Below are 27,470 nucleotides of genomic sequence, written 5' to 3'. Positions count from 1 at the left end.
GCAATGAGTTTGCCATTTTTTACTACGCCCGGAGTTCTATAGCCTTGCTACGCCCCTTCGCCCTAAAATTTCTGCAATTATCTCAGTGAAATATTTTCGACAAATCTGAGGCATTTTAGACGTTCGAAGTTTCTAAGTCAAAGTATAAAATCAACTGTTTTAAATGACGTCACAGATTTCATGAGAAATTTATGAGGAATGAAACAAAAGGGTAGATACATAACTGAAATGCACAAGACGAAATGAACTTAAAATAGTATTCTTTGTTTTGAAACACAAATATTGAAATTCCTTACAAAGTTGAGTAAATTTTACGCAAAACATCAATTTTGTATGACGTCAGAGTAAAATGCTCGTGATAGATGAATCAGTGGAGTGATTATTTGACAGGGAGTGTTATTTTTCGCTTCATGAGTTATGTGCGTTTTGTTTTTGTGATTAGTTATTTCAACCTTCTGCGAATAATCGGATTTTTTAGAGGGCCACGGATCTGAATTGTTTTACGTTCCAGACTTACGTTGAGAAAGTCGATTTTATTTCATTATGGTAAGGAACTTGATAGGTTGAGGTGCCATGTTCATAGAATTCCTCATTATTTGTATTTGCTCTTTGATCTGTTGATTTGTCAGATTTGATATTTATCTGTCATTCAGGTGGCTGTGCCTCGATTTGTACTTAATACCTATGCTCTGTCAAAAATAATATGTGTCAAATAGGCCTTTCCCTTATTTAATCCGATGGACTGTAAATAGGTGGGTAGGTAGGTACACATTTTATTTTTGGTAAGCAATGAGTTTCCCAATTTAGATCAAAGTGCAGAGGTTGGAGACTGTAATGATAAATAGATGAAATGTAACGATTATCAATATGGCAACTCTGCATGTTTGGGATAATGATAAAAAATGTAGCTATATTTTGCATTTAATTGAAAGTGCAGCAGTTAGTAGGTAGGTAATAACACCCCTCAAGTGGTGCATTTGCTAGCAGGCCCAAGAGGCACTTTCTTTTGCTGCTTAAGTCATATATCTATTTGGAACTTGCCGTTATCAAATGTCAACTGATGCCTAATGAATGATGGGGAAAGAATATATTAGACAGATGCCACCTAGCTAGGCCCTAAAATATATGCATCTTGTGGGGCCCTGCTTTTCCAGTTAGAGCAAGTCACATTGGAGTAGCAGATCTGCTCCAACTTGACCTTTGACTAGTCACAACTTGAACTAGATTAAAGGAAATAGTTCACTTTCACGAAATTATTTTTTTTGCAATGGATTTATGATTTTTTATGTTCAAAATGATCAGCAAAGAAAATAAAACCTTTTTATAACAAAAGATTATTTTCTATATTTTTGATATAGGAAGAACTTTTCAGTTTCTGTAAGGCACACGCGATCCAGTATGAAAAGAGCATGGGTCCCGAAAATTCTTCAGAAACAGAGAAATTATCGCAGCCACCGGCATTTGGGCGATCTGCTCGATCTGATAATGTTCCCCTGAATGTCCTAATTGATCAGTACGAGAATTTCTCTAGAGTTCTCGTAGATAATTTCTCTAGTTTCTGAAGAATTTTTGGGACCCATGCTCTTTTCATACTGGATGGAAATATATGCAAGGCACACATCCTCAACGCAAGACACCTTTTCGGGACGAGAAATAGAATATCTTTGCCTAGGGTGATCGTTGGGCTGTAAAAGCTCCTGATTTATGCTCGTCTCAGCCCAAGCTACGGAACTGCTATTCCAGTTCAAAACCCATGTTAAAAAGTGAACTATTTCCTTTAAATATTGTGTGACCAATCTTTTTCTGATAATGGTTCTTGTTTGTGCTACAGCTAAGTTGATAGAGCATGTTTCAAATTATGACTTGCGAGAGCCCAAATTTGATTGCTCCCTATGACAAACTGATGCCTAACAGTGATGATGGGTGCTGGTGAGCTCAGTCTCAGTCATCGAATTCAGCGAGTGAGAAGGACCTCATTTAGCTTTGAATGGCATGTTAAACATTGGTCTTAAATCCTCACTACAGCCAACCAGCCCAGAATCGCCCAAACGAACATTTGGGGTCGGACTCTGCCAAGTGCCAACAGCCTCTACTTGGCATGGACAGAGGCCACATGTGCATTCAAGCATTTAAGTGATGATTAATAAACATTACCTGACCGGATGTCCTGCTATTTCAGTTGTGAACCGCCTCACAACCCGCCCACCTACAGAAGACTCCCTCACCACCACACGCTTGTGAGCACTTGCTGCTGCCAGGGAGGCGGTAATTCGATACCTGCCCTCGGCGGTAGTCGAGGAGTCGGTCCAGACCGACGTCACAATGTCCAAGCTGAAGCGAATGCGACTGACGGGGCCATGCTGTCTCCACTTCCGCTACTCACCTGAAGAGGTGGAACAGAGGATGGTCAGTCGACAGATCGACCTGGAACTGGATAAAGAGAAGAGGATGCTACGTAGACAGGTGAGAAGATTGGGTGGGTGGGGGGAGAAGGTAGAGGTGTGGTGAGGTGTGATGGTGAGATGCGGAAAAGGGGGATGATGGGATGAGTGAGGTGAGATGAGAGGATTAGAAGAGGTGTGGTGAAGAGAGAGGTTTAGAGACGATATCGTGCATTGTGGAGTGTGGGGGAGGGGGTCGGAAAGTAGAATGAGCTGTGCTGTTTTTTTAAGAACATGACTGGCCGATGGGCTGTTTCCTGCTCGTTTGGTGAAGCTCACAGTGTGGAAAAAATCGTCAGAATTCGAGGCTGTTTTGATTTCAACTTTTAAAACAGTATTTATGTTATCCAAAGAATCCTACAACTGTGGATGTCGCTGATTTGCAACCTCATGCAACGGAATCTCAATAATGCACTCATGACTGAGTTGAGTTCCTATGCGGAGGTCTGGTGTTTATTTGAACTATGAAGGTGTGGTACTGTCACCCCCCCCCCCCCCGACCCCCCTGGTATCGAACACCAGCTGTGATTGGCGAGCTGACCCAGACCAGTGTTAAGTGAGTATTGTTGCAGACTGTAAATCTACAAATAAGCACGCGATTTATTGCAGAGTCGTTACCAGTCCCATAAGCGAAATATGACCCGGTGACAGACAAGGGTGCTACTGTGTACTGCTTCTAATTCATGAAACTTCAGTGAAGTTTCCCGATAAACGGTCAACCAGTTGGTTACTTTTGACGATTTTATCGTTTTATGGAGTCGCCATAGTATGTCCCCGGTCGCTTTCGCGCCTTGCTTTCCGCAATAAGATCGATAAGTTGTTTTTCGATAAGAGGAGTTCACTTTTATTGCGTCCATGGAATAGCCTTGCCATGTTTCTTGCTTGATTAGAGTCATTGATTACTCATTCTCTTCGTTTAGTTCACCACTTGAACAGTTGAGCAATGTTATTGATATCAAAAGGGAGTTTTATGGAGCTCATGCATTGCGAATGAGCCTTTTGCATGAGGCCAGTTGTATGAGATTCCATCAGCTAAGTCCCTGCCCGGGTGTGGCACGGCACGGTGTCACGGTGTGGGTCCCGCCGCGTCGCCTGTTTACCCCCGCCCGCCTGCAGTTTGTGTTTGTGGTGGTGGTGCGTTTACGGCCGCCACCGGTACGTAGAGGCAGTACGCTGTGAGGGGGGAGGGGTAGGGAGGGTCCATGTGCGGGCTGCGGGGACGGTCGATGACGTCTTGACTTAGTGTGTCATGCTGTAAGGAAATGTGTGCTAGAATTCCGGGAGAAGTGGCGAAGAACCTTTGATGAGGTACAGGTGTATTGGTTGCATGAATTGGATTGTTGTTTGGATTTGTGGAGTTTCGTCTACGTTTTCACGGAATTGCATTTTGGTAAATCAACATTTCGCTCAACCTTGAGCTTCTTGTAAGTTCTTTGCCCATACGCCATGTGCATTTTCGTTCCACTCCAACTCAATGCCTTGCTCCTCGCTCGCTTCCCTCGCCCTTTGTTTCTTTCCGTGCTGGCTCTGCTACCGACACCTCTGTGACACCCGAGTGACACCTCCAACACCCCAGCGACACCCTTTTGACACCGCTCTTCTACTCTGTCCCCACAGGTAAAACTCCTGCTGCTAGGTGCCGGCGAGAGTGGCAAATCCACATTCCTCAAACAGATGCGTATCATCCACGGGTACGGCTTCGACACGGAGTCGCTACAAGAATACAAACGCATCATCTATCAGAACGTCGTGCGTGGTGTGCGCGTGCTTGTGGATGCGCGCGACAAGCTCGGCATCCCTTGGGGAAGCGAGGACAACGCGCCTCTCGGGGCTCACGTGATGAAGTTTGAGACGGGTGGCATGCTGGACACGCGACTGTTTCTCGACTACCTGCCGATCCTGCGTGAACTGTGGGCGGACCGTGGTATACGGACGGCCTTCAGTAGACGCCGAGAGTACCAGCTGGTGAGTGGAGAGGGAGGGATAATTAAATAACTGGACAGGGAATAAAATAAGGGAGGCCGATAGAAGAACTCTGGATGAATGGGGGAGACAATTATAAAGGACATGAATTTGGAGAGGGGTATGGAAATAAGCATTAGAGAGATAAAAAGGGAAGTTGTATAGCATTTGATACATGAAGCAATCGTTTCAAAACGTCAAGTATACGTATTTAGAATGTAGATATTTGAATGAGGTCTGATATCTGAGTGTTGATCACCAATGAAGCGTCTCGGCGTGGCGGCTTTCAAAGCCTGGCATTCCAAGCGTCCAGGTCTGATACGAGCCGTTTGCCGTTCGAGTATGGAGTCTCGGCGGCTGTGCCGAACCGAGTGGGCGGGTGGAATTGTTTATCGCAAAATTCCGCAGCGAGACCGGGCGAGGCAGGCTCAATGAGCAGAATTCTGGATCATGTTCCGTTGTTACGCTCAGTAAATGCAATTGAAATTGGCTGCGCGATTGTGGTTAGTTTAAACATTGATAAGACAATTATATGGTGGAATGGTGCTTGAGATCCTGTGATTGATGGTTTGTTAACGTTATCGAAATGCACGAATGAATTGAGATGATCAGTGCTGTGGCAGAAGTGTTTAATTTGAAATACCTAGAATAAAGCAACTGATGTACCACGGTCTGACAACGTCTTTGACTTTACGTGTCTCGATTCAATAGTTTTACGTGAATTACATAATATGCTAATTTGATCGTTTTAAGTTAATTTTTTACCTTTAATTTATTCTACTGACTAACATTTTCTCGTTTTTTATCTTAACGCCCCGCTGCCCCTTTCCCTTTGCAGGCGGACTCTGTGAAGTACTTTCTCGACAACCTGGATCGGGTCGGGGTCAAGGAGTACGTGCCCTCCAACCAGGACATCCTGCTGGCGCGCAAGGCCACCAAAGGAACCTTCGAGTTCACCATTCCCATCAACAACGTACCTTTCATGTGAGTAGCGTAGCTGCTGGTGGTGCTTGACGTGGTGTATGTGTGATTGTGTGTGTGTGTGTGTTTGTTCGACAATTTTATTTGACATTTTTTAATGTTTGAGGTTGTTTCCAAGACTGGAATGATAAAGGCAAGGTCGGTTGTATGTAATTCGCTTTTGTATCGGCTTCCTACATAGGATACGTTATAGAAAGCGGGAAACAGAAGCCCAGTCACGTCAAAAACAACGTTTGTAGGTTTACCTACAATCAGTTGCAAACTGGAGCAAATTCCGTTTGAATGGCCCGTTCCTTGCAGTAACTGCTTGGAGCAAAATCGGTGAAAAACTAGCATATGTTCACCGGTATGAAGGCCGTGGTACCGCAAAGTCCAGGCCCCCGGAGTGTTTTGTTGCATGCAGCTGGCCGCAATCGCCCCAATGGTATCGGCCAGTTCCACGTCACACAACCGAGCGCCTATCGCGTGACGTGAGTCGATCGGGGATTTCCCTCGTGGACTAAGGACGGCTGTTTGGTATGAGTATTGTCCAGCTCTCTGGCTGTTACTAGGGTTGCAGTGTATCCTGACTGTCGACCGTATACAAGCATAAATCTGCGTGTTTCTCTGACGAACACGAACAACAACTTTCCTCTGACCGTCACAGTCTATCAATCCTGTCCCTCTAACGTCCGGATTCCGGGGTACAGCGCTATCACCGGCCTGCCGAGGTGTTTCCTGGACCCGTAGCGCTAGTCGTTGCTCTCAATGTGTGCACATTGCACACTATACAGCCTCGTGACTCGTATTGTGTGCTGACCCTGACGCATGATGACGCGTCATGTACCACATGTGACGTAGATTCTATAGCAGCGGTCGGTGGTTCGCGGCGTGTGTGTGGTTGACTGAGGATTGACAGGACGGCTACTGCAGCGACAGGACGGCAGGACAACTGCTGTCCCGTTGTGCGCCTGTAGACGAATATGTGTGTTTGGGAGGGAGTAGTCAGTTAGATCCTCACATAGACCGATCGTCTAACTGATTCTACACACTAGGTGACGCGTTTATATATTTTGCTCATGAATATTCAAAATTATATCAATTGGATATAGCGGAGCTACGTCTGATGATATAGAATTCCCCCTCAGTCACTTATTTCGTGTCCTCTTGGATTAGGCTATATGATATGTGTATTGTCTCGTCTCGTCATTCCCTGGATTAGGCCGCATAGCCTCGCGGGCTCAGAGCTTCCCTTTACCCCCCCCCCCCACCCACCCACCCCTCGCCGTCTCCTGTCTCTAACATACGCCGTTTTCTGCCCTCGTGCGCCAGGTTTGTCGACGTGGGCGGCCAGCGGTCACAGCGCCAGAAGTGGCTCACCTGTTTTGAGAACGTGACGTCGATCTTGTTCCTGGTGTCGTCGTGTGAGTTCGACCAGGTGCTCATGGAAGACAGGTGAGAAAATTGGTGGGGTGAGAGAGGTGAGGGGCGGGGACTTGTCAGAGGCCAGGATAGGACAGGCCATCCTAAGGAGATGGGATCTGGGAGTGTTTTAGGAGACAGGCGAAGTGACAGGCTGGGAGGGAGACAGGCCGATAGGATATGTGTGTGTGGTTGATGTTGACGGCTATTTTCGTTGTGGTGGTGTCCTTGTGGTTTTGTGTTTGGCTTGTTTGATAATGAGGATGTGATGGCGTGTGTTTTTCCGTCAGCGTTTCATTGTGGTTCAGGATAGCAAGCAGAGGCCTCTTGCACCAAACTACCTAGCTAGGTAAAATCGAAAAACCGGTTTCAGAATAAGATAATCTAACGGTGGTAAATTTGTTTGCAATAGCCCAATACATAATGCTACATGTGATTGCTAAATTTTGCACATAAATTGTTACATTTGAGACTCGGACTGGGCATACGATGCAAAATAATCCGAGCGTTGGTGCAAGAGGATTTTGGTGCAAGAGGCCTCAGTTGTCTGATTTAGCACAAAGGTCCATGATACTGCGGGTTTTGTAACGACTTTCGTTTAAAACAAAAATTAGGGGACGGTTTTGGTGAACATAAAACCAATATATCTGAATGATAAAACGAATAAACCTCTGAATACTATCATTTTCATTTTACCTCAGCTTTAATCATAACTCAGTTTTTTTTTCTCAATAATCTTACTAGTTGTTCTCATACCTTTAAGTGGATTCGTTCCAATAGAGGAATGGTGTGAGTCACCATTTCTCCCCTTCTCAAAATCACCCCCTCCCCATAGGCGGCGGAACGGGGAGGGCACCGGGGCACCGTGCCCCCTTTGATTTTGACATTTTAACATTAGCCCTATGGGCGTTGCATGGAAAGAATGGGACCAAAAGTCGGCAGTGCCCCCCCCCCCTTAATTGAAGATGTTCCGCCGCTACTGGCCCTCCCCCTCAATCATTTGTCATCTCCCACATCCTCTGAGATCGAAAACAACCCCCTTAGCAGCGCCCGTAACATCACCATTCACTCTACACACGCCTGACGCGAGGTGCCACGGCCGGCGAGGAAGGTCGGGGACACATCCCTCTGAGGGCTCAGATCTGTTACATCAGCTGACCGGAAACCGTGACTGGGATTGTGGAGGCTCTGGGTAGAGGGGGGAGAGGAGAGAGGGTGGGCGGAAGGTGGATCGGTGCAGCTGAGAGCTGAGAGGTGGGGAAGATAGTGGGTTTCTTGGAATGTAGTGTACGGGTGGTTGGGAGGTCTTTATGCGCTTGACGTGAACTGTGACCTTGGATGGTGTTTTACTTTATGTGAAATATTGGGTTTCTTGCTGCTGACGTTTCGTCAAAATTCCTCTTTTGATTCATGAATAGGTGTACCTAATGACGATTTGTCGGTGAACTTTGCACACGCCACACTGCGCAGCGCGCAGCCCACTTACGTCTTAGTTCATTGATAAAATACAACCATCCACCCTAGGGTTAGGAAAAGTGTTTATTTCCCAGAAGCCAAGTAAAAAACATCGAACAAGATCCAGTATCAACCCCAACACATGCACTCCTATTCTAAACTTCAGTAGCCGCAAACCATGCACTCAAACTTCAAAAACGCGCACAGTGGTCGACAAAACTATCCCCCGGCTGGCACTTCGACCGCCCACATCCACCATAATAAATCCAAACATCAGTCAGAACCCAGAACAAGTGTCGCTGTGTCTGCTGATAGAATCCGATCGCATTCCAGGCATTCCGCGCGAGCCATCGGTTTAAACAAACCGGTGACACGTGCACTGTGTATAGACTGCTCCCTTCTCTAGTGATGCAACTTCGCAAAGTTACATCATCCATGTTTGCGGACGATGCATTGCTTTGTAAAGTCTGCGTAGGTTGTCGTAAGCAGAATGGTGTCATTCATTCAGTCTTTAGCAAGCTAAATGTTGATGATAATTTACTGAACAACGTTGTTTGACACAACTGTTTTCGTTTTGTAATTGTAGATTCACAGGAGGATGAACAGTGAGTTGAACATCACGGTATGAATCTGTGTACATAGTACTCATTTATGATGACGGAACGATGTGTGGCATGGCTGGTTTTTATTGGACATGTATTGTAGATGAAGTGATGATTCAGAAAATTTCGTCACTATTTACATGGGTTGAGAATGCGATGCTGTGCTTATTTTACACTGCATGTCCAACTGTTGCAATCCTTACGATTGTTTCCATCCGGGTTTTGAGTTGGTTTTTTCACGCCCCTACACTGTTATGTCGTTGTCCTTAGTTGATAATTTAATCACGTTTTTCATGTTTTAGCGTACCATACAAAGCTAACCGGCATTGATACCAATTACCAAGTACCTATGTCTGATGGTTGGTTTGAGTTTGTGCATCGTCACGATCGACATGTGGTATTTCTTAATCCCTCTTTTGATGGATCATTGACTTCACCTTCTTATGTATAGTTATTGCTTTCCTATGCATCGTAGTGATACATGGCGCTATTGATTTGACCGAGCGTCAATGTCAGAAATAGAATACCTATAATTCAAGCTTGAGCTCGGACTTCTATCATACCTACTTCATTTATTCGTTCACCTAGGTCTAATTGGACGTACGGAGTGTTTGCCATTCTCTTCTTATGATGTAAGCTTTGCATGTAAGCTTTTTCCACAAAAAGTTATTCTCTTTTCGCTCTGTTCCAACCTCAGTCAATATCTCCCCTGCGCGACTCCGCCGTCACTGCCATCTCGCGGCCTGACTGCAAACCTCTACTTCCACAGACGGACGAACCGGCTGGTAGAGGCGCGGAACGTGTTCGACACCATCGTCAACAGCCGCATCTTCCGCGAGACCTCTGTGATCCTGTTCCTCAACAAGACTGATCTGCTGAAGGAGAAGGTGCAGCGAGCCGACACCGACCTGGCCGCCTACTTCCCAGAGTTCAGGGTAAGTTTGAGCTGCTGGATAGGATTCGTGCAGGAGCTCCGCCACCGGGGATCGCGGAGGTCCTGACCCCTTCCCACCGCAATAATTTCGCTTCCTAAGGCCACCCAATTTATAAAGTGATGTATTTTCAGGTCGGACCCTCCCCTCCCCTCATCCTGAGATTGTGGCAGAGTCCCTAGATTTGTGTTTTGGGAGAGATGTTTGGCTCAGATATGCACGGGTACGGGTAACGTGGTAAGATGGATTGTGGTGTCGGGAGTTTGCATGATGCTGGTACAAGGTGACTGGTTGGTGGGTGGTTGATGGGTGGCTGGTGGGTGTTTGAGTGTCGAGCGGAGTGGGTGAATGGGGGAGGATGCATGCAAGTTGGCGAACGGGTAAGTGAGAGGATAAATTAATAATTATAGCATGTGACGCGAAGTCGTGAAATTTTGCTACGTGTTTATAGTGCAGACAAACGGATTGAGAAAAGAAGGTGGATGACGTCCATCACATCATAACGCACATCACTCAGTGGTGGTTTGCAGCATCCATGGACATTGTGCAGTGCGCATGGACGTGAGTCCAGACTGATCGTCTGCCTGACAGCACGTTCTATTTGGTCTGGCGAGTTTTCCAGCTCAACTGTTTGTGTTGGTAGCAGGGTGATGCCAGCTACAAACGCGTGTTCGTGTTAATGGCCATTCAGCTGGTATTGATGTTCGCTGCCTGAACGTTTTTATTTCTTTAAATTTTGCCGTCAGTTCCTAACTTCCTGTACCCGACAAAATAAACTGCCCTTCTACCCTCTTACCTTGTCCATCCTTCTCCACTCCTCCCTTTCTACTCCCACCCCCACCCCTCCCTCAGAAGGTGATAAAGACAGGAAACACTCCAGCTCATCGCGGACAGGCAAAAACATGACATGAACTTGGCGACCTGAGACTGTGACTCAATTGGCGCTACGCCCGCCTTGTCCGTAGTTGCTAATGTAAGCGTTTCACGTAGTCGGGGATGCTCTGGCGCTTCGCTGTTTTATGTCACACTTTTTCCGTATCTTTTTTTCTGGTGTGTTTTGTGTCCCTATCGTCCTTGCTGAATGTCCACAATTCCGAGTTTTTTATCAGACTTGAATCTGTTGCCACCAGCATGGTTACTACCCGCCTTTAGGCCCGGTGACTCATGCCTGTCTTGTTACTAGTCGAAGCTGAAATAGTCCACTCACCCCTGACTTCTGTGGAGTTTTTACGTCATCGTTACGTCACCAGTTCGGGACTGAGCCCATCGCTTCTCGCTGTCATGAGACGCTCGGGACAGAGTCAGAAATATCTGGATAGCGCTGCGACGGATTCTCCCCGTAAATAGCCGTAAACAACGCAATGTCGCGAATGTCAGAGGCTCCTTGGATACCTACCTGAATGACATGGCTGTTCGTTTTATCATTATATTTATTTTTCTGAGTAACCGAATTTGGCAGCTGGCGGGTCTTAGCTAATTCCTTATATGTTCTGTTGTTTCAAAGTACGCGTCTCGTGACTTTTACTAACCGCCTTGCCGCATACTGAAGAAGAAATGTTAACGAAGACAGCATGGGTTGCTTTGGGCCTTGGGTTGCACGTTTGCTCCAGTTTGCTCCGTTTCTGACTCATTTTTAGCATGACGCCCCGCTTTCCCGACTCGTGACAGTGCGGGACAGTGCGCGAAAAGAATTTTAACTAACAATCAATTTTGGTGTTTGGCTCTCCATTTCGGCAATGGCAGGGTCCACCAAGGGATGTATTTATGCTCGCTATCGATTGCAAGACGTTACACACATTAATCATTACCATGCAGGACTCTCTTCTGCATGCTAACCTTGGTAGTTATTGTAAACACTAACCCGTTTGGTGAAGTGCTTGCTGGGCTCTTTTGGCTAATTCGATGTCGGCTGGTTTTGGGGAGCTTGCCAAATGGCCTAGGGGTCACCCTGAACGATCACGCACAATTTTCGATAAACAGGGTAGTTTGGGATTTAAATATTGAAATGCGTGGCTGCTGTCTAATTGTGAGAGGATTGTTTGGTGCGCTTAGATTCTGCATATGACTACGAAGTACGACAAGCAGATCCGGTCACCTTTCTTTAAGTTTTGTTTATTTTCATCATTGACAAAATTTAAAGGTTTTGTGAGGCTCAATGTATCAAGCATACCATCATTCGTGCCCCATTCATGACGCATCTACTATTGTTTACGGATCCCGTCACGGGGTGCTGTGGGTCAGGTGGATGTGCGCAGAACGTCGCAGGAAGTCATGTGCTGGGTGGGCGGGGTCGAAATCACGGGATGCGTGAGGCCCGCTACTACTAATATGTGTCCCAAGTTGGTGTCTTCCTTGATCTGCGCCCTGTCTTCTAATTACGCCACTGCTGCCCTGACAGCCGTGACCTGCGCCACGTTTCCCGGTGACCCAATTTGGAGGTGAGGCGTAGCACTGGTGTGGTATTTACTGTTTACTACGCCCCGTAGTGCGCCTCCCGCCGGCCCTAGCCGGATGTTTCTGGATGCGAGCGGACCGGTGATTTCCGGATATTTCTGGTGTGGCGGAGGTCGTTCGCAAGCGTTCGCACGGGTGCACTTGAGGTGCACTTGTGCGGTAGACCGTGTCCCGCTACCTTGGAAATGCCGTTCCTGAAAGAAATGCATACCTAAATTCACTGTAGTAAATATAGTCATTCATGATTTGACAGTGATATTTGGCTAGGTAAATTCAATGAGTTTGAGAGCTGATTATGCACTAGTAGTTTCTACAAACTTATGACATCAGTGGGCATAGTTTCTCATGGGAAGCCGTATATGATCGATATCGCGACTAGAGACCGTTGTAATTTGTCGTGATTGTCGTATTCGGGCACAAATTAACTCCGAATCGCGTTACTGGCACTATCCTTTATGGTTCTATGGTTTTTTCCTACGTAGTAGCCGTTCTTTCATCATAAATTTCCGTCGCTGTCTCTACCCGTCCATCCCTTCCCCTCTCCCTATCTCATGTTTCCACACAACTGACCGCCTCTCTCGGCTCCGTCAGGGCAACTCACACAAGCTGGAGGACGTGCAACACTTCCTGGTGGAGATGTTCACGGCGGCGCGGCGGGAGCACAAGCTGCCTCTCTTCCACCACTTCACATGCGCCATCGACACGGAAAACATCAAAGTCGTCTTTAACGGCGTCAGGGACACGATCTTGCAGCGTAATCTCGACACACTGATGCTGCAGTAGCGGAAGACGGTGCTGTATGTACAGGGACGCTGATATATCGCTGTTAATTGCTGCGTTGCCGGAGGTGTTGCGCCTCAGTGGTCACGTGTGTTACGATAACTGTGCTGAGGTTATCGTGTATCACAGTGTGAGTGTGTGTTCGTTTGTGCTCGTGCTACTCTCCGCAAGACTCGAGGCATTCTTTACCAGCGGTGCCGCGCGCAGCGCTGTGTCTGGAGGCATTTATACGGCGGAGAGCTGCTTTGAGTCGGCGGGTGGTCTCCGCCCAGGCCTTTCTTGCGATATTGAGTGCTACAACTCGTGGCAATGATTGATCTAAGGCCGACCAGCCACAGTCTAGGGTCTGATAGAGATCTGCGTCTAGATTCTAGTTTCAAAGGCAGTCAGTTGATGTGTGGATTGTGAGCGGGTAAGACTGAACTCGTTTGCTGTTCGAGCGAGTTCTCAGCGGTCCAAGGCGACCGGCGCGGCGTTCGCCCATACTCACCCTAGCGCTGCCACAGCCGCCGCGTCCCCGCCCGCCGCTGCGACCAGCCCAGTGTAATGTTTTGATAGTGGTGACTGGCGAGTCTTAGCGCCGGACTCCTGCTAGCAACGACTGATGTGTTGAGTTTACGGCGTCGGCGGCTGCCGGGCGGCGCCGCTGTCGCCTCGTTTTTGCGTATATGTTTATCTTTGCCGGCCAAGGGCGCTGGTGGTGCCCAGTCGTTTTTATCGCCTATGTTATATGATGTTGCCCTCTGCCGGGTGGGGAAGGCTGGGTCGGGAGGGTCGCCGGCCCCGCCAGGGGCGCCGATAGCGCTCTTTCGGGGACGGCGCCGGGTGTTATTTTTGTACGCATGCGCATTTCACGATCTGACTTTGACCAGAATCCAGTCACCGACCAAACTCTGAGAGTGCCTTGTGGGCGCGGAAACGGGGCACAGTGAATGAAGGCTGTAAGTTTGCGCCGCAAGCGAGTGTGTGTGAGAGAAGGGGTACTATATGCCAGTGTTACTATTTTATTGCCCATACCTGTAGTCTGTAGTCGGTCGGCGGGGCACCAGGCCGAGCTGCGACGCTGCCAGCGCGGCTGTGGCCGTGCCTGTGACCGAGAGAGAGCGGTGTGGGGCCGAGCGTCTGCGCGGGACCGGCCCCTGTGAGCCCCTCTGATCTGCTGATGCTGCGCCGTAATACACTATACAGTCGGCGCCGTGTGCCTGGAGTGGTGGAGAGAGACGGGATGAGTGGTTTGATGCAGTTCAAATAAGGAATATGTTACTAACTACTTGTCATCAGTGTCGTCAGAAGTCTGACGTGTTTTAGGGACTTGTGTTCTGTTTTCTTCGAGTGAGTTTTGCACGTCAAAAAAGTTCCGGGAATCCAATGCGACCCTGAATCTCGCTCACCGTTCTAAAAAAAGACCCATTCAGCGGAATACGCAGGATCCACCAATGACGACGGAACTGTTACACAGTCAACAAACAATGCCCCCCGCTACTACGCACTTGTAACTACGCCGCTGTCGTACACACTTGTCACGTGCCTCCAGTACGCGGCGCATCTGTAGTGTCTGGCGCTGTAGTGGGGAAGGGTGATGGGAACACCCGGCTCGCGGAGTCCGCCCGCCCTGCCCCGCCCCGGAGCCAATGCAAAACACTATACACTACACAGGCTGTTGTGGGCCCAGTACCAGATATAACCGGTTGGGGAGCGGTGTGGCCCGCCTCGGGTCACTCGAGGTCGTGATTTATGGTGGGGCCACCGGGCGGCGCTGGTAGCTGATCGGAGTGCGCAGGCGGCCGCGTCAGTGTCGATTTGACGTCGGAGGTGATCGGTCGAGGGGTGCGCTCAGTGGTAGTGTGTCGTCTCCCGACATCGGAGATTCAGGTGGGTGGGTGGTCCGCTGTTGCGGAGCGGGGACGTGCCTCAGTGGGGCTAAAAGCGTGAGGTACACGGTAAAATGTGCATCCTGCGATGAAGGGTTGACAGGAATGTATAATTACTTTGTTTTGAGTTGATGGAATTAGGCAGCAATAATCAAGCCGGGCGTACATATTTTCTCCCCAGTCGTGATTTTCTTTCTAGTTCTAAATTGCATTAGATGTTTTGCTAGTGTTTTTGGTATTGAGACACATTACGTGCCTTTTTGCTTCGTGCCTTTCAGTCTGCGAGGTGTAAAAACAAAAAGGCATAGCGTTGCCTCCTGTGCTGCAGAAAGCTGCCTGATAAATATTGCAGTAACTTTGTTCATGATGTCAGACACTTATTGCGCAGCATATACGAAATTGTATCGATCTCTCTCAGCGGCTAAAGCGAAAATTATCGAATTTTAAACGGATCCAGTAGGAAATCAGGTAATCAAGGGTTTTTAAAGGGTTCATTTAACAAATTCTATATATTTCTTCGATTGATGTCTGATGATTCTCATTATCATGGTGAGATGCTCGTGGAGGCCCCTTAATTTGTTGAATCAAGTTCTTGCTATAGGTACTCGAGAGTCGAGACTGAAGTCTAACCCCGAAATTTGTTTAAGGGCATCTAGGCTAGGTAGGTAGGCATTTGCCATTTTATTTAATGAAATTAAAGGGTTCATTTCTGTAAGCATAAAATGGAAGCTGAATAACATATCGATTGGTGTTTCTGGCAATTTGAATTGTCAGGAAGCTAACACTGGGTCATTAATTCCAGACTGATAATGAAGGGGGCCTTCTTAACTTCAAGAGTGGTGAGGAAAGGCCTGCAGGCATCTACACTGCAGGGTAAGTATCTAAAATTGTTAAAGTTATGCTTTTGAAGCATATTGAGCATTTTGTTTTGTGGCATTGCTGCTTCTCCATCTCATCTTTAACTCACGTGCATTGGATATTCATCTGATCTTAGTTTGCATTTGGCCTTTGACATGAATCTCCCTTGTTGTGATTGTGTTTGTTAACTCGTTGGAATTGTCTTATTTTAATATTCAGGCTAGTTAAAGTAAGATAACTGTATCATCATGAGAGGCCTGAAGCATTACAGAATACAGCATAAGGCTAACAATAAATGCCCATCTCTTGCAGCCCGGCAGAGGAGCTCGCTGCCGGAGCAGGCTCACCAGACTGCCAGTCTGGTGCAGGGGGAGCCCAACTATCCAGTGGTGGCCACCGCCATCCCTGGTCCAAAGAGTCAGGAGTTGATGAAGGATCTCAATGATATACAGGTCAGTCATGTTAATGTAGTGACTTTGGGGCTGACAGCATCAGCAATAGCGTGACTGAGCTGTTTCTGGAAAGTTGTATGGTCTGAAAATCCACTATTTCCTAGGCGAATGCATGGACCGGCTGCTTTTACACTCAATGCTTTGCTCTGACGGGCGATGTGTCCGACTTTTTGCACATTTAAGCTCATTTAAATGCAACTTGGGCACTACTTCAACCGTCGTGAGGACGCAACGTTGACCCTCTTTAGATGGAACAACACAGACATTAAACAAGAATGGTGAAAATTTCCCCCTTACGGACGTTATTGTTAACAGACATTTATGGCAGACCTATAGCAATGTCCGGCCGTCGGCGATCAAACTGAGATTGTTGCTAGTTAGTCAACAAAGGACAGTTCTTAGTTGATAATAGTGACGAAGTATGTTTGAGTGAAAAGGAAGTTCCCACAAAAATGAATCGCGTGTGTCGTAGCCCACTTGGCAGAGTTACTTGGCAGCGCCCGTAGGGCTCGCAGCCAGCTGGCAGGCTATGCTCACGTCACGTGAGAGGCGAAAAAAAGCAAATAAACCAACAAACTGCGGGCTGAGGATATTAGGCTCGATTGGTGCGCCGCAAAACCGCTACTGTGTGTGTGAGCTCGATAAAGGGCATGATTTATGCATTATGCAATGTGGCTGGTTATTTGGGGAGTTGACTTGGATGAAACTCTCCAGATATGTTACCAACAAACCAACGTAAATTGTGTGAACCTGTCTCAGCCAGTACAAAGAAAAATAGGCTTCAGACTTAAACCGTTTTACATGTCGAAGCGTACGGGTTGTTAAGATGACGAAAGAGCTACAATCTATCGTGAAATGCTCCACATAACGACGCTCAAATAATGTCCGTCTTTAGATAGAATAGTTTGCAACGACGGTGATGATTATGATCGAGAAATTATCCAAGCATACTCCGTTGTTGCTCAAACTTCATGCCTCTGTTAGCATTGTGAGTTCTGACCTCTCTCCCCGTTTTTCGTCGTCGACAGGCGGTGGGCAGTGTGCAGTTTTTCGTCGACTACGCCCGCTCGCTGGGTAACTACGTGGCTGACGTGGACGGGAACATTCTGCTGGACGTATACACTCAGATCGCCTCGCTGCCGCTGGGATACAACCACCCGCGCCTGCTGCGGGCCGCCCACAGCCCCGAGATGACGGTACGGAGGGCTGGGACGGCGCAACATGGGGACGGGACATCGGGATGGGGCTAGTGACAGAACCTCGAGATGACTACAGCGCTAGTGGACGGGAAATAATTTGTACAGATATTGTTGACTGTAGACTGTAGAGTTCCAATACTGTTTTTTCGAAGAAAAAAAAAACGGTGATTTTCCGCGTCATTCCCCTTCCCCTCCCGGTCTGATAGCGTTACCTACTGTGTCTGTTACAGCTGGCGTCCGTCAACCGTCCCGCCCTGGGCTCGTTCCCCTCCCGGTCTGACCGCTATACTGTCTGTTGCAGCTGGCGTCCGTCAACCGTCCCGCCCTGGGCTCGTTTCCCTCCCGGTCTGACCGCTATACTGTCTGTACACCTGGCGTCCTCTCCCCGTTTCCCTCCCGGTCTGACCGCTATACTGTCTGTTACAGCTGGCGTCCTCTCCCCGTTTCCCTCCCGGTCTGAGGCCTATACTGTCTGTTACAGCTGGCGTCCTCTCCCCGTTTCCCTCCTGGTCTGAGGCCTATACTGTCTGTTACAGCTGGCGTCCTCTCCCCGTTTCCCTCCCGGTCTGAGGCCTTTACTGTCTGTTACAGCTGGCGTCCTCTCCCCGTTTCCCTCCCGGTCTGAGGCCTATACTGTCTGTTACAGCTGGCGTCCTCTCCCCGTTTCCCTCCCGGTCTGACCGCTATACTGTCTGTTACAGCTGGCGTCCTCTCCCCGTTTCCCTCCCGGTCTGACCGCTATACTGTCTGTTACAGCTGGCGTCCTCTCCCCGTTTCCCTCCCGGTCTGATCGCGTTACTGTCTGTTACAGCTGACGTCCTCTCCCCGTTTCCCTCTCGGTCTGACCGCTATACTGTCTGTTACAGCTGGCGTCCTCTCCCCGTTGGCCTCCCGGTCTGACCGCTATACTGTCTGTTGCAGCTGGCGTCCGTCAATCGGCCCGCCCTGGGCTCGTTCCCCGACGCCCGCTGGCCACAGAAACTGCGCTCAGCCCTAATGTCGGTACGTAACGCCGCTTGCAACAGCTGTCACGAATACACAGGCATACAGCCGCAGTCCCCTGCATGTATCGCTCCCTGTACTTCAGAAGTTCAAGTGGCATCCGTTATCGTTACGTTGCGTCGCACTTTTGTTCGGCGCTATCAGTCACATTATTGATCTCCTGAACTCACGTTCAAGAGATCTATTGCAGCCTACAATGTGTATTAGCTATTATCTATCGTTAACGGTAAAGTAGGGAGCATTATGATCAGGTGAATTAACTAATGTGGCGGGAATATTGCCTGCTACACAGCTACTGCTCGAATAGTTGTAATAGTTGTAACGCAATCTTAACATTCCAAGCTGTATTCAGAAACTCGCCTTGGTGTGACAGACGCTGAAAATGAAAGTGTAATTACAATGATGCGTTGCGAAAAACGCTCTGACGCTACGAAATTTGCGTCTGCATCTGATTGTTCCACACATTACTAGGCTCTAACGCCACATTTATGCCAATTTTTATCAAAGTTTCTTCTGTTCGTACCTGATCCCGTTTGACGTCTGTAAGTACGACATTGTGTACATTAGACAAGTATCCATAAGCTATCCATCCCAGATATTCCTATCAGCTCATGGTTGCGTGGAATTTGTCGACATTTCTCTAACTTCTATCTGGTGTTCGTGTGAATGCTATTACGTCATTTTCAAACACCGAACTAACTACATGACCGCAAGATCACCGAGTAACAATGACCCCGATGTCCTCTCGGTGGGTGTGTCACGCTCTGATGTTAGTATTTCGCCGAGTCTGTTTATTTGTTGGTCCATTTGAGAGGTCACGATCACGTGTAGCGGCGGCTGGGAGCTGTCAAGGTGTTTGTAAAGACAGGCCGTCGGTTGACGGTCATCTGGTGGCGTGACTGGGGGATGGGGCGTGGGAGGGGAATGATGGAAGGGGTGGAAGGGTGCTACAGTTCCACCCCTCCCTCCCTAGGAGAGGGAGGGGTGGCGGGGTGCTACAGGGGCACGGGGATAGCCACACATGTCAGCTGTTTTACTAATCCGCATTATATTCAGTCGAGAGACGCCGAGTATGTGCGTTATGCCTGACGAAGTTTTATCTCCTGCCTCCCGACAGGTGGCTCCCGAGGGAATGACAAACGTACAGACCATGGCCTGCGGCTCCTGCAGCAACGAGAACGCCTACAAGGCTATGTTCATCGTATACAGGTAAGTGGGATGTGGTATAGACGTTCTAAACTGATCGCGTAATGAAATTTATACAGGTGTTGCACTGATGTGTGCTGGTAAGAGTGAGAGTGGGTGGCCGATTAACGCTCCAGCAGCTTGACCTCAGCCGTCACCCTTTGCCTACTAACTATTCACCCCCTTCCTCAGGAACCGCCAGCGCGGCTCCGAGGACCTGCCTCCAATCGAGGACCAGCAGTCGTGTATGCTGAACCGCGCGCCCGGCAGTCCTTCCCTCACCGTCCTGTCGTTCGAGCACGCGTTCCACGGCCGCACTCTGGGCTCGCTGACCACCACGCGCTCCAAACCGATCCACAAAGTGGACATCCCGGCGCTGGACTGGCCGGTGGCACCGTTCCCCATGTATAAGTACCCGCTGGACCAGTTCGTCGCGGAGAACAGCGCTGAGGATGAACGCTGCCTGCAGAGGGTGAGAAAGAGGGGGAGAGAAGGAGGGAGAGATGACGAGATGTCCGCAGAGGGAAGAGAGGGAGAGTGGAGGGAGGGGCTGTGTTTTGGGCCAGGGGTGGGCGGAGATGGTTTGAGCAAGATGCGGAGGGTGAACGAACGGGATGGAGGTAGCGATGAGTAAAATAAATGTTTTGACGGAGTACCAGGATTAGGCTGGTAGAAAGTGATAAATGGATTGCTAGACATCATTGATTGTATCGGTAAGGAGCCTTTGTAACGAGAGAATAGAGGGATTCTGTCAGTACAGGTCAGGCCGTTGATAGTATTTTTGTGCTTTATAGCACCCCTAAACTAAATTTAATATTTGATCTACCGTCTTTTTATCTGCGCCATGTTCTCACTTGTAGACTCACCTGGGCTATTACCACGCATATCCGCATCGACAGGCCGAGGAGGCGATCGAGGAGTACAACCGGGCCGGAAAGTGGGTGGCCGGAATGGTCATCGAGCCGATCCAGGCTGAGGGTGGAGACAACCACGCCTCGCCGGAGTTCTTCCAGGGGCTGCAGAAGATCGCACGCAAGGTTGGTGGGTGGAGGGTGGCTCCGGGTGGTCATTGAGGAATATTGGAAAGGGTGTTGTACTGGGTAGTGATGGGTGTGTTAAACAACAGGTACAGTCAGCGTATGTGAGACCTGAGTGCTTCTGTTTTGAGCTTTGTTGGATTAACTAATATTTATGGATATCGTTCAGTGGTTTCAGTTGCTAGTGCTGGCTGTCGGTACATATTTTATTTTTCCTTCGAATTATTGCCACTCTGGTAGGTTAAAGATGATTTATCTATGGATGGTTTATTTCTTTAGCTGTGCTGTTTTCCAATGTGCGAATAGCCTGTCCCCCTTTCCCACTGACCGCTCTCCCTCAGTCCCCCGTTGACCCCCTCCCCCCCCCCTCACCGCTCCACAGCACCAGATGGCGTTTATGATTGACGAGGTTCAGACTGGCTGCGGTGTGACCGGGAAGATGTGGGCCCACCAGTGGTTCGGACTGGACGGACCGCCAGATATTGTCTCCTTCAGTAAGAAGATGCTCACTGGTGGATACTACCACACGGATAAATACAGGTGGGCAGGCCAGCATCTCACCATCGTTTTTCAGTTGCGCTTGTGATGACGTGGAATGGGCTCATTCTTCGATGGTCACTTGAGCAGCGGATATGCTAGAATTGAGTATCTCAGATTTCCAAGCCTGCTTAAAAATCCTGCAGTTTGAAGGCTTGTTTTTTAATATAACTGAGCACGTAAGTGTAATTGAAGTGTAATTGTAATTGTAAGTATATTGAAGTGGTAGTCACAACTCACAGCCCTATATGTTTTAGTATTTATTCAGTCTATCCCGTACCGCCTAACCTGGCTCACCCCTCGCCCACCCGCAGGCCGAACGCTCCGTACCGCATCTACAACACGTGGATGGGAGACCCGGCCAAGGTCCTTCAGCTGGAGGAGGTCATCAGTGTCATGAAGGATGACAAGCTCATCGAGAACGCTGCTGATGTTAGTATGCTTCTGGATAAGGGAGGGACAGACAGCAGAGAAGTGGGTAGGAATCAGTGATTAATGATGGCAGAGGGAGCTCAGAAATGTGATTTCGACCTGCTTATGTCCTATTGTTCATAGCGACTTTTTTAGACAGTTTTCTCTTTGTTCCTGGCTGCTGCTGCTCTTAGACACACTTATAGTTTATCATACTACGCTCGTTACTTATTTACATTGCATTTTTCTTTTCTTTTTTTCTTTTTTGTTGGGTTAGGCCCTTTCGCTCTGACGAGACCATTTCAGAGCCGGAAGGACGGTAGGAATTTGGGGCTGAGCGGGCACCCTAGTGAGTCACCTGGGCTGAGCCCATCCAATTGGACAGCCCACTGGTACTCACTGCACCCGGCTTGACTCATCCACTCATCAAGTGATTTGTCCCTCGGTCGTTCATAAGTCGCTCCTCAGACACATTTACAGGGTCCACTGTGTGCTCGTTCCCCAGTCCTCCATCTTACACACCCCTCCTCTTGCTGGCACAGGTGGGCGCTCATCTGATGACCGGTCTGAACGGTATCGCTGAGCGTCGTCCGGGTCTTCTGAGCCGTATCAGAGGCCTGGGCACCTTTGTGGCGTTCGACCTGCCATCTGGTGGGCAGCGCGACAAACTGATGGCTGTGCTGCGCTCCAAGGGTAAGAGAAGACCGGGAACCTTTTCATGTCTGCGAACTTTGACTGTTTACTGTTTCAGTTGTCACTGGTTCGGTTGTATACTGGTTCAATTGTCCAATGGTTTAGTTGTCCACTGGTTCAGTTAGATCATACCAATTTGTTTTGTTCCCGGTTTTTAGGGCGCAAATCATTGTCTTTTGTGAATGTGACACGTTAAATTGCTGTAATTTTCATCATAATATTGGAACAGAGGACTTAATTTTGTGAAGTGGAAGTGAGAATCGCACGCAACGTGTCTCCTTTTTACCAGTTTTTTTTTTTCTTGTCTAGAAGCCAGTTCAACATTGACTAGTACCTGGCCTCCAGCTTCAGAACCACGTATTTGACCGCACTGTATGATAAGCTGACTGTGTTCTCCAGGCGTGGTCTCTGGCGGCTGCGGGGACGCCTCGATTCGCCTGCGTCCCTCGCTGGTGTTCCAGCGTCAACACGCCGACATCTACCTCGGAGCGCTCGAGTCGGCACTGGCCGAACTGGGCGGGGACTAAATCTGCCCCAGAGGCAGCCTCGGCGACCTTTGGCAGACTGGGCGTCGACGAGGAGCATCCCGTGAGAGTCTTGGATGCACTGAAGCAGCGCCGGATTTGTGGATTCTATGTCGGGCTTCTAAATGGCATCAAGAAGGCTCAACCATCCTTTTGAAACACCATTTCAAGAACGGAGAACTAGACCTTGGCAGACCTTAGATGGTCTTTGAGAAGATATGTGGATTTGAGGCGCTTTTGATAGTTGGCGTCATGCTTTGAGGCTGTCTGAGAGATCTCCAGATGGCGCTGTGGTGGTTGTTGCGCTCAAATGGGGAGCGTTGGACCCCTGGCAGCCATGCGTCAACTGCTGCTGGTCGGTGGAAGATTGGCTGAGGAATACTGAGGCAGGCTTGGTTTTGGGTGGGTTACGGTGGGCTTTGGTGGCGTGGATTTGATGGACAAAGGACGGAGAAGTGACTGAAATTCTTTCTAGGTGCCAGATCATCTGGTAAGGCTATCTTTATGTCGCAGTGCTCGGTTGTTCCGCGCTGAAGGTACGTTATTTCCGACTTGCGTGCAACGCTCGATTGGAGGGCGTTTCATGGATGGGATATTCTCATCCAGTGATCGCTGAATTTAGCGTTACGAACATTACTTACTATAAGTCGCGTGGTGTAGATGCTAGGTTCCCTGAACCGAAGTAGCTAAAAGCTCGTAGATTTGACAATCGATTTGTCGTTTTGCACTTCTCTACAGAGCTTTTGTCATGAAACTGTTTGTGATTTTCGTGCAATGACTGGCTTCGTATCTGATACTGGTGCAGTTTGGGGTTTGGAAAATGGTGAAGTTTTGCGCGAAAATATGCAGTTTTTGTCTTGTGCGTTAACGTTGCCATCGTAAGCTTTTGTAATGAATAGCTTTGTGCAAACATTGAAGAATTGTTGCCTTTGCTTTGCATATTATATATGATCGCGCTTGATTCGTTCATACGTATTTTTATACAAATGCAATAGTGAAGCATATTGTTTGCCGTTTTTTCGTCGCAGACCACTTGGGAAACAGTGGTGCTTATTGGATAGAACGCGGATGAATGATATTGCATACGTTCTAATAGGTTGAAAATTTGATGTTACTTCGGTGCAATATGCTGCCAGTAATTGGCCAGGTTATGATATTTGACTAGTTGCCTTGGTGAGTTGAATTGTAATACCTTAATAACTGACCACATTATCACCATATTGGGCTCAATTTTGTCAACCCCTCCGTGCTATCTGCGCTTCTGCGTGCTATCTGCGCATACAGAATACCACTCTCGCGGTGTTCTCACATTGGAGATATGCTATTGCATTCGTCTTCCGACTGTCTTCCATTGTCGGTCGATGGCTGGACCCGACCTGACCTGAGCTGATAATTGTCCGCGCTCTAGCTTGTAAGAATATGCGACGCGGTATTTCTCGTAGCTTCGATCCGATGTAAAGGCTGTCGCCTCGCACATAGTCTCTTCTAAATGTGTCGGCCAATACGCTAGGGCGTTACAGTGGTCTCTTCTCGCATAGTTCATCGTTGTTCCCTTACTGTTGCAAGTCATGCTGGTCAGACTGCTCAGCGGCTACCATCCCATGGGTGCAGAGCAGGCTGTCTAATATATGGATGCCGACATGTCTGCGCAGGTTAGCATTGTCCGTGTTCTCAAGCTACTTGTCAATGCTAGTGGCTACTTGAAATATGCTCTATCTTCTTTGATGTTGGTCGGTACGATTTCACTATCTTCGCAGGATCGCGTCTCGAAAAGCTCTTAATGTACCCTTTATATACCCTGTGGTTGAAGTCTGGTGTCAGTAGATAATTCTCCCGTGGTTCTTAGTGAACCCGATATGTGACCCTATATGCGCTAATGTAGAGCTCATGGCAAACTTATCTGTGCCAATAATACAGCTGAAAAATGTGATGGCATTATTATAACGGTTTATTGATCATTTCACCCCGTACGTCTTTGAAGTTTAAAACTAATCTATGAATGAGCAGTCTCTTCGTCCTAACTTGAGTGTCTTCGTCCAATTTTCTTATTGACCAGCATCATGTGGTCTTGGAAGCGAATAGTATTGACCAGTCAATGAAGTGTCAGTCATGGATGGGGGATCTATTTCTACGATAGATATTTCCATTCTATTCCTGTCTCTGTTCGCGTAAACATTCCTCAGAACCGGAAATAAATGGTGACTTGAACTCCCAGCCGGAGCAAATGGCAGCTGTACATATAACACATTAGGAACCACTAGTAGCCGTGTTGCGATTTCAGTTCGCCGGGCCCGAGCGGCTACAGTGTATCTAATGGAGACTGCAACAGTACACACGACACTAACACCACGGTATGGAGACTGCAATAGTACATACTACAGTAGCACCACGGTATGGAGACTGCAACAGTACACACGACACTAGCATCACGGTATGGAGACTGCAACAGTAGGTACGCACAACACTAGCATTACGGTGTGGAGACTGCAACAGGACACACGACACTAACACCACGGTATGGAGACTGCAATAGTACACACGACACTAGCACCACTGTATGGAGACTGCAACAGTACACACGACACTAACACCACGGTATGGAGACTGCAACAGGACACACGACACTAACACCACGGTATGGAGACTGCAACAGGACACACGACACTAACACCACGGTATGGAGACTGCAACAGGACACACGACACTAACACCACGGTATGGAATGGAGACTGCAACAGCACACATGACACTAGCATTACGGTATGGAGACTGCAACAGTACACACGACACTAACACCACGGCATGGCTGACATTGACAAGTGTTGCTGAGCGTATAGGAAGGCCTTAATTATTATTATTCATTTGTTTTAAACTAAGACTGAATCTTAACATTTAAAATTGAGGTTTTGCCCGACGTTTCGCGTTTATTGCTTATTCATGGGCTAATGTTACAACATTAGCCTGTAACATGATGTACCTAACATTAGCCCATGAATAAGCAATAAACGCGAAACGTCTGGCAAAATCTCAATTTTAAATATTTAGCTTCAGTCTTAGTTTAAAACAAATGAGTAATAATTAATCTAAGGCCTTCCTATACGCTCAGCAACAAACTAATACGATGTTGGAACAGCGCCACTCATCCGCTTAACGCTGCGCAAAATAGCACTGAGCGAGCGTGTCATTGTTACTGAGACGTGCCGACCAGACGGCCGCCAGACCGTCGGTTACTGGTCTATCACTCGTCAGTGCAGGTCACGAGAGGTCACCCGAGGTCACCGGGGTCATGTGGGGTCAGACCGCCCGGGGTACCTACAGCTCAATTACCAAATACTGCCGCCGCTCCCACGCCCGTACTCGATTGTGTATGATACGTTCGGGTGTTGGCGACACGGAGTTTTAATGTGATGATCGTGGGTTCAATGACAGGCTTCTGACGAATTAGGACTGGCTGAAGCCAATGGTGCTGAACCTTTACGTATGATATGGTCTACAGCCTATTGGGAAACGATGGAAAGGGTCATAGCCGTGCATATGATTACATATAGACTATAGATTTGATCTAGTGATCTGATGTCACAGTAAAAGGTGTGAATTTGTTTGAGGTTGCCATAGATTTGTTCGCATAAGACATGCACAGCTACCACTTTATGACGCCGATACCTATGTTTGTAGACTCCTATTCTGGTATAAATAAAATCGGCTGGAGACTACATTTATAAACAAGTAGGTAATCATAACTGCACTGGGGGTTTAAGTCTGCTGCAGTTGCCTTACTTGTACGTTAAGTATGCGACAGCATACAACCCACTTATAAGCGCACGCCGCACATGCATGCATGTATGCGGTTAAATATAGTGGGAGGCACTAACCTGAAAATGTCCCTTCCCTTTTATTACCTACCACCATTACCAAGCATGGCCAGAACTTGGTCCGTATTATCCCGACAATTCTCAGCGCCCAGCTTTAATTGCTCATTTTCACCTCGCTTCGGCACACGTAACGGCACGTTGTGACCTATGACGAAATACGGCACACCAGCCGTTGTGCGTGTGTACATGTGGATAGTGTGCTTCCTGGAACTTGGCGATGTCCGCTGTGAGCGTAACAAGACAACCAGTTCATCCACTACAGTTGTAGTAGGTATAGATAGTTTTAGTTTGCATGAGCTGTATCCTCGGTATGAATAGTTGCGCCCATCACATTGAAGTAATTTCACGCTGCACTTTTCCGTGAAATGTTCTTCTTCTGTAAAACACGGAGACCTATAATTCTTCACCTAAGGGATAGATAATTATGAGTTCGTGAATGACATCTCTTCATCCCTTTCGCATCTTTCGGCGAACTCGACCATTTGACGGCGTTACGGGAGCTACCCGGTCGCTCTATGGTGAAAGTGACCTGTACGATCCGCGTACCGACGCGACGGCACCCGCTCTAACCTCCAAACCATGTGAGAAAGGAAGGCCCGTTACGCAGAGCATCACTACCGGACGAGCTGTCGGCTGTCTCCCCACAGCCGTGGGGGCTGCCCGCCGCTGACACTGCCCCGGGGCATGAGGGGTCGGGGTTAACGAGAGCCGACAACTCACGAACAGTGAGCCAGGGGAACTACCTCGGCTGCAACGCAGCGCATCAGCCGGCGGCGCAGGCTGGTTTATAGCACGGCCACTCACAGGTCAGAGATGTGAAT

At 48.2% G+C, this 27,470-nt stretch overlaps 2 protein-coding genes across 3 annotated transcripts; both read left to right on the top strand.

Annotated features, from left to right (window-relative positions):
- The first annotated feature begins 214 nt into the window (after positions 1-214).
- On the top strand, positions 215-14,201 carry LOC122366928 (guanine nucleotide-binding protein subunit alpha homolog). The gene is made up of 7 exons (XM_043339598.1): positions 215-546; positions 2,180-2,463; positions 4,059-4,406; positions 5,242-5,387; positions 6,696-6,818; positions 9,612-9,777; positions 12,820-14,201. The coding sequence occupies exons 2-7, from the start codon at positions 2,323-2,325 to the stop codon at positions 13,009-13,011; spliced, it is 1,116 nt and encodes a 371-aa protein (XP_043195533.1). The 5' UTR covers positions 215-546; positions 2,180-2,322; the 3' UTR covers positions 13,012-14,201.
- A 355-nt stretch (positions 14,202-14,556) lies between these two features.
- LOC122366927 (4-aminobutyrate aminotransferase, mitochondrial-like) lies at positions 14,557-25,002 on the top strand. Of its 2 annotated transcripts, none has more exons than XM_043339596.1 (12): positions 14,557-14,880; positions 15,682-15,752; positions 16,050-16,189; positions 17,218-17,385; positions 18,310-18,390; positions 19,508-19,599; positions 19,768-20,047; positions 20,475-20,612; positions 20,995-21,152; positions 21,464-21,581; positions 22,103-22,253; positions 22,653-25,002. In XM_043339596.1, the coding sequence occupies exons 2-12, from the start codon at positions 15,689-15,691 to the stop codon at positions 22,778-22,780; spliced, it is 1,518 nt and encodes a 505-aa protein (XP_043195531.1). In that variant the 5' UTR covers positions 14,557-14,880; positions 15,682-15,688; the 3' UTR covers positions 22,781-25,002. The 2 variants fall into 2 exon arrangements, with proteins under 2 accessions (XP_043195531.1, XP_043195532.1); XM_043339597.1 differs by lacking the exon at positions 14,557-14,880 and adding an exon at positions 15,221-15,347.
- Positions 25,003-27,470: the final 2,468 nt, after the last annotated feature.

Source organism: Amphibalanus amphitrite, unplaced genomic scaffold (genome assembly GCF_019059575.1).
Source record: "Amphibalanus amphitrite isolate SeventyFive unplaced genomic scaffold, NRLGWU_Aamphi_draft 000840F_arrow, whole genome shotgun sequence".
Lineage (NCBI taxonomy): Eukaryota > Metazoa > Arthropoda > Thecostraca > Balanomorpha > Balanidae > Amphibalanus > Amphibalanus amphitrite.
Note: the sequence above shows the minus strand (reverse complement) of the source record. Positions and strands in the feature narration are given on the sequence as shown.

Bases quoted from the DNA above. Each gene is read 5' to 3' on its own strand.
- LOC122366927 (XM_043339596.1), top strand. From the start codon at position 15,689: ATGAAGGGGGCCTTCTTAACTTCAAGAGTGGTGAGGAAAGGCCTGCAG. The intron at 19,600-19,767 runs GTAAGTGGGATG...CCCCTTCCTCAG, and splicing joins GCTATGTTCATCGTATACAG to GAACCGCCAGCGCGGCTCCG. The intron at 21,153-21,463 runs GTGGGCAGGCCA...GCCCACCCGCAG, and splicing joins TACCACACGGATAAATACAG to GCCGAACGCTCCGTACCGCA.
- LOC122366928 (XM_043339598.1), top strand. From the start codon at position 2,323: ATGTCCAAGCTGAAGCGAATGCGACTGACGGGGCCATGCTGTCTCCAC. The intron at 4,407-5,241 runs GTGAGTGGAGAG...TTCCCTTTGCAG, and splicing joins GACGCCGAGAGTACCAGCTG to GCGGACTCTGTGAAGTACTT. The intron at 6,819-9,611 runs GTGAGAAAATTG...CTACTTCCACAG, and splicing joins CAGGTGCTCATGGAAGACAG to ACGGACGAACCGGCTGGTAG.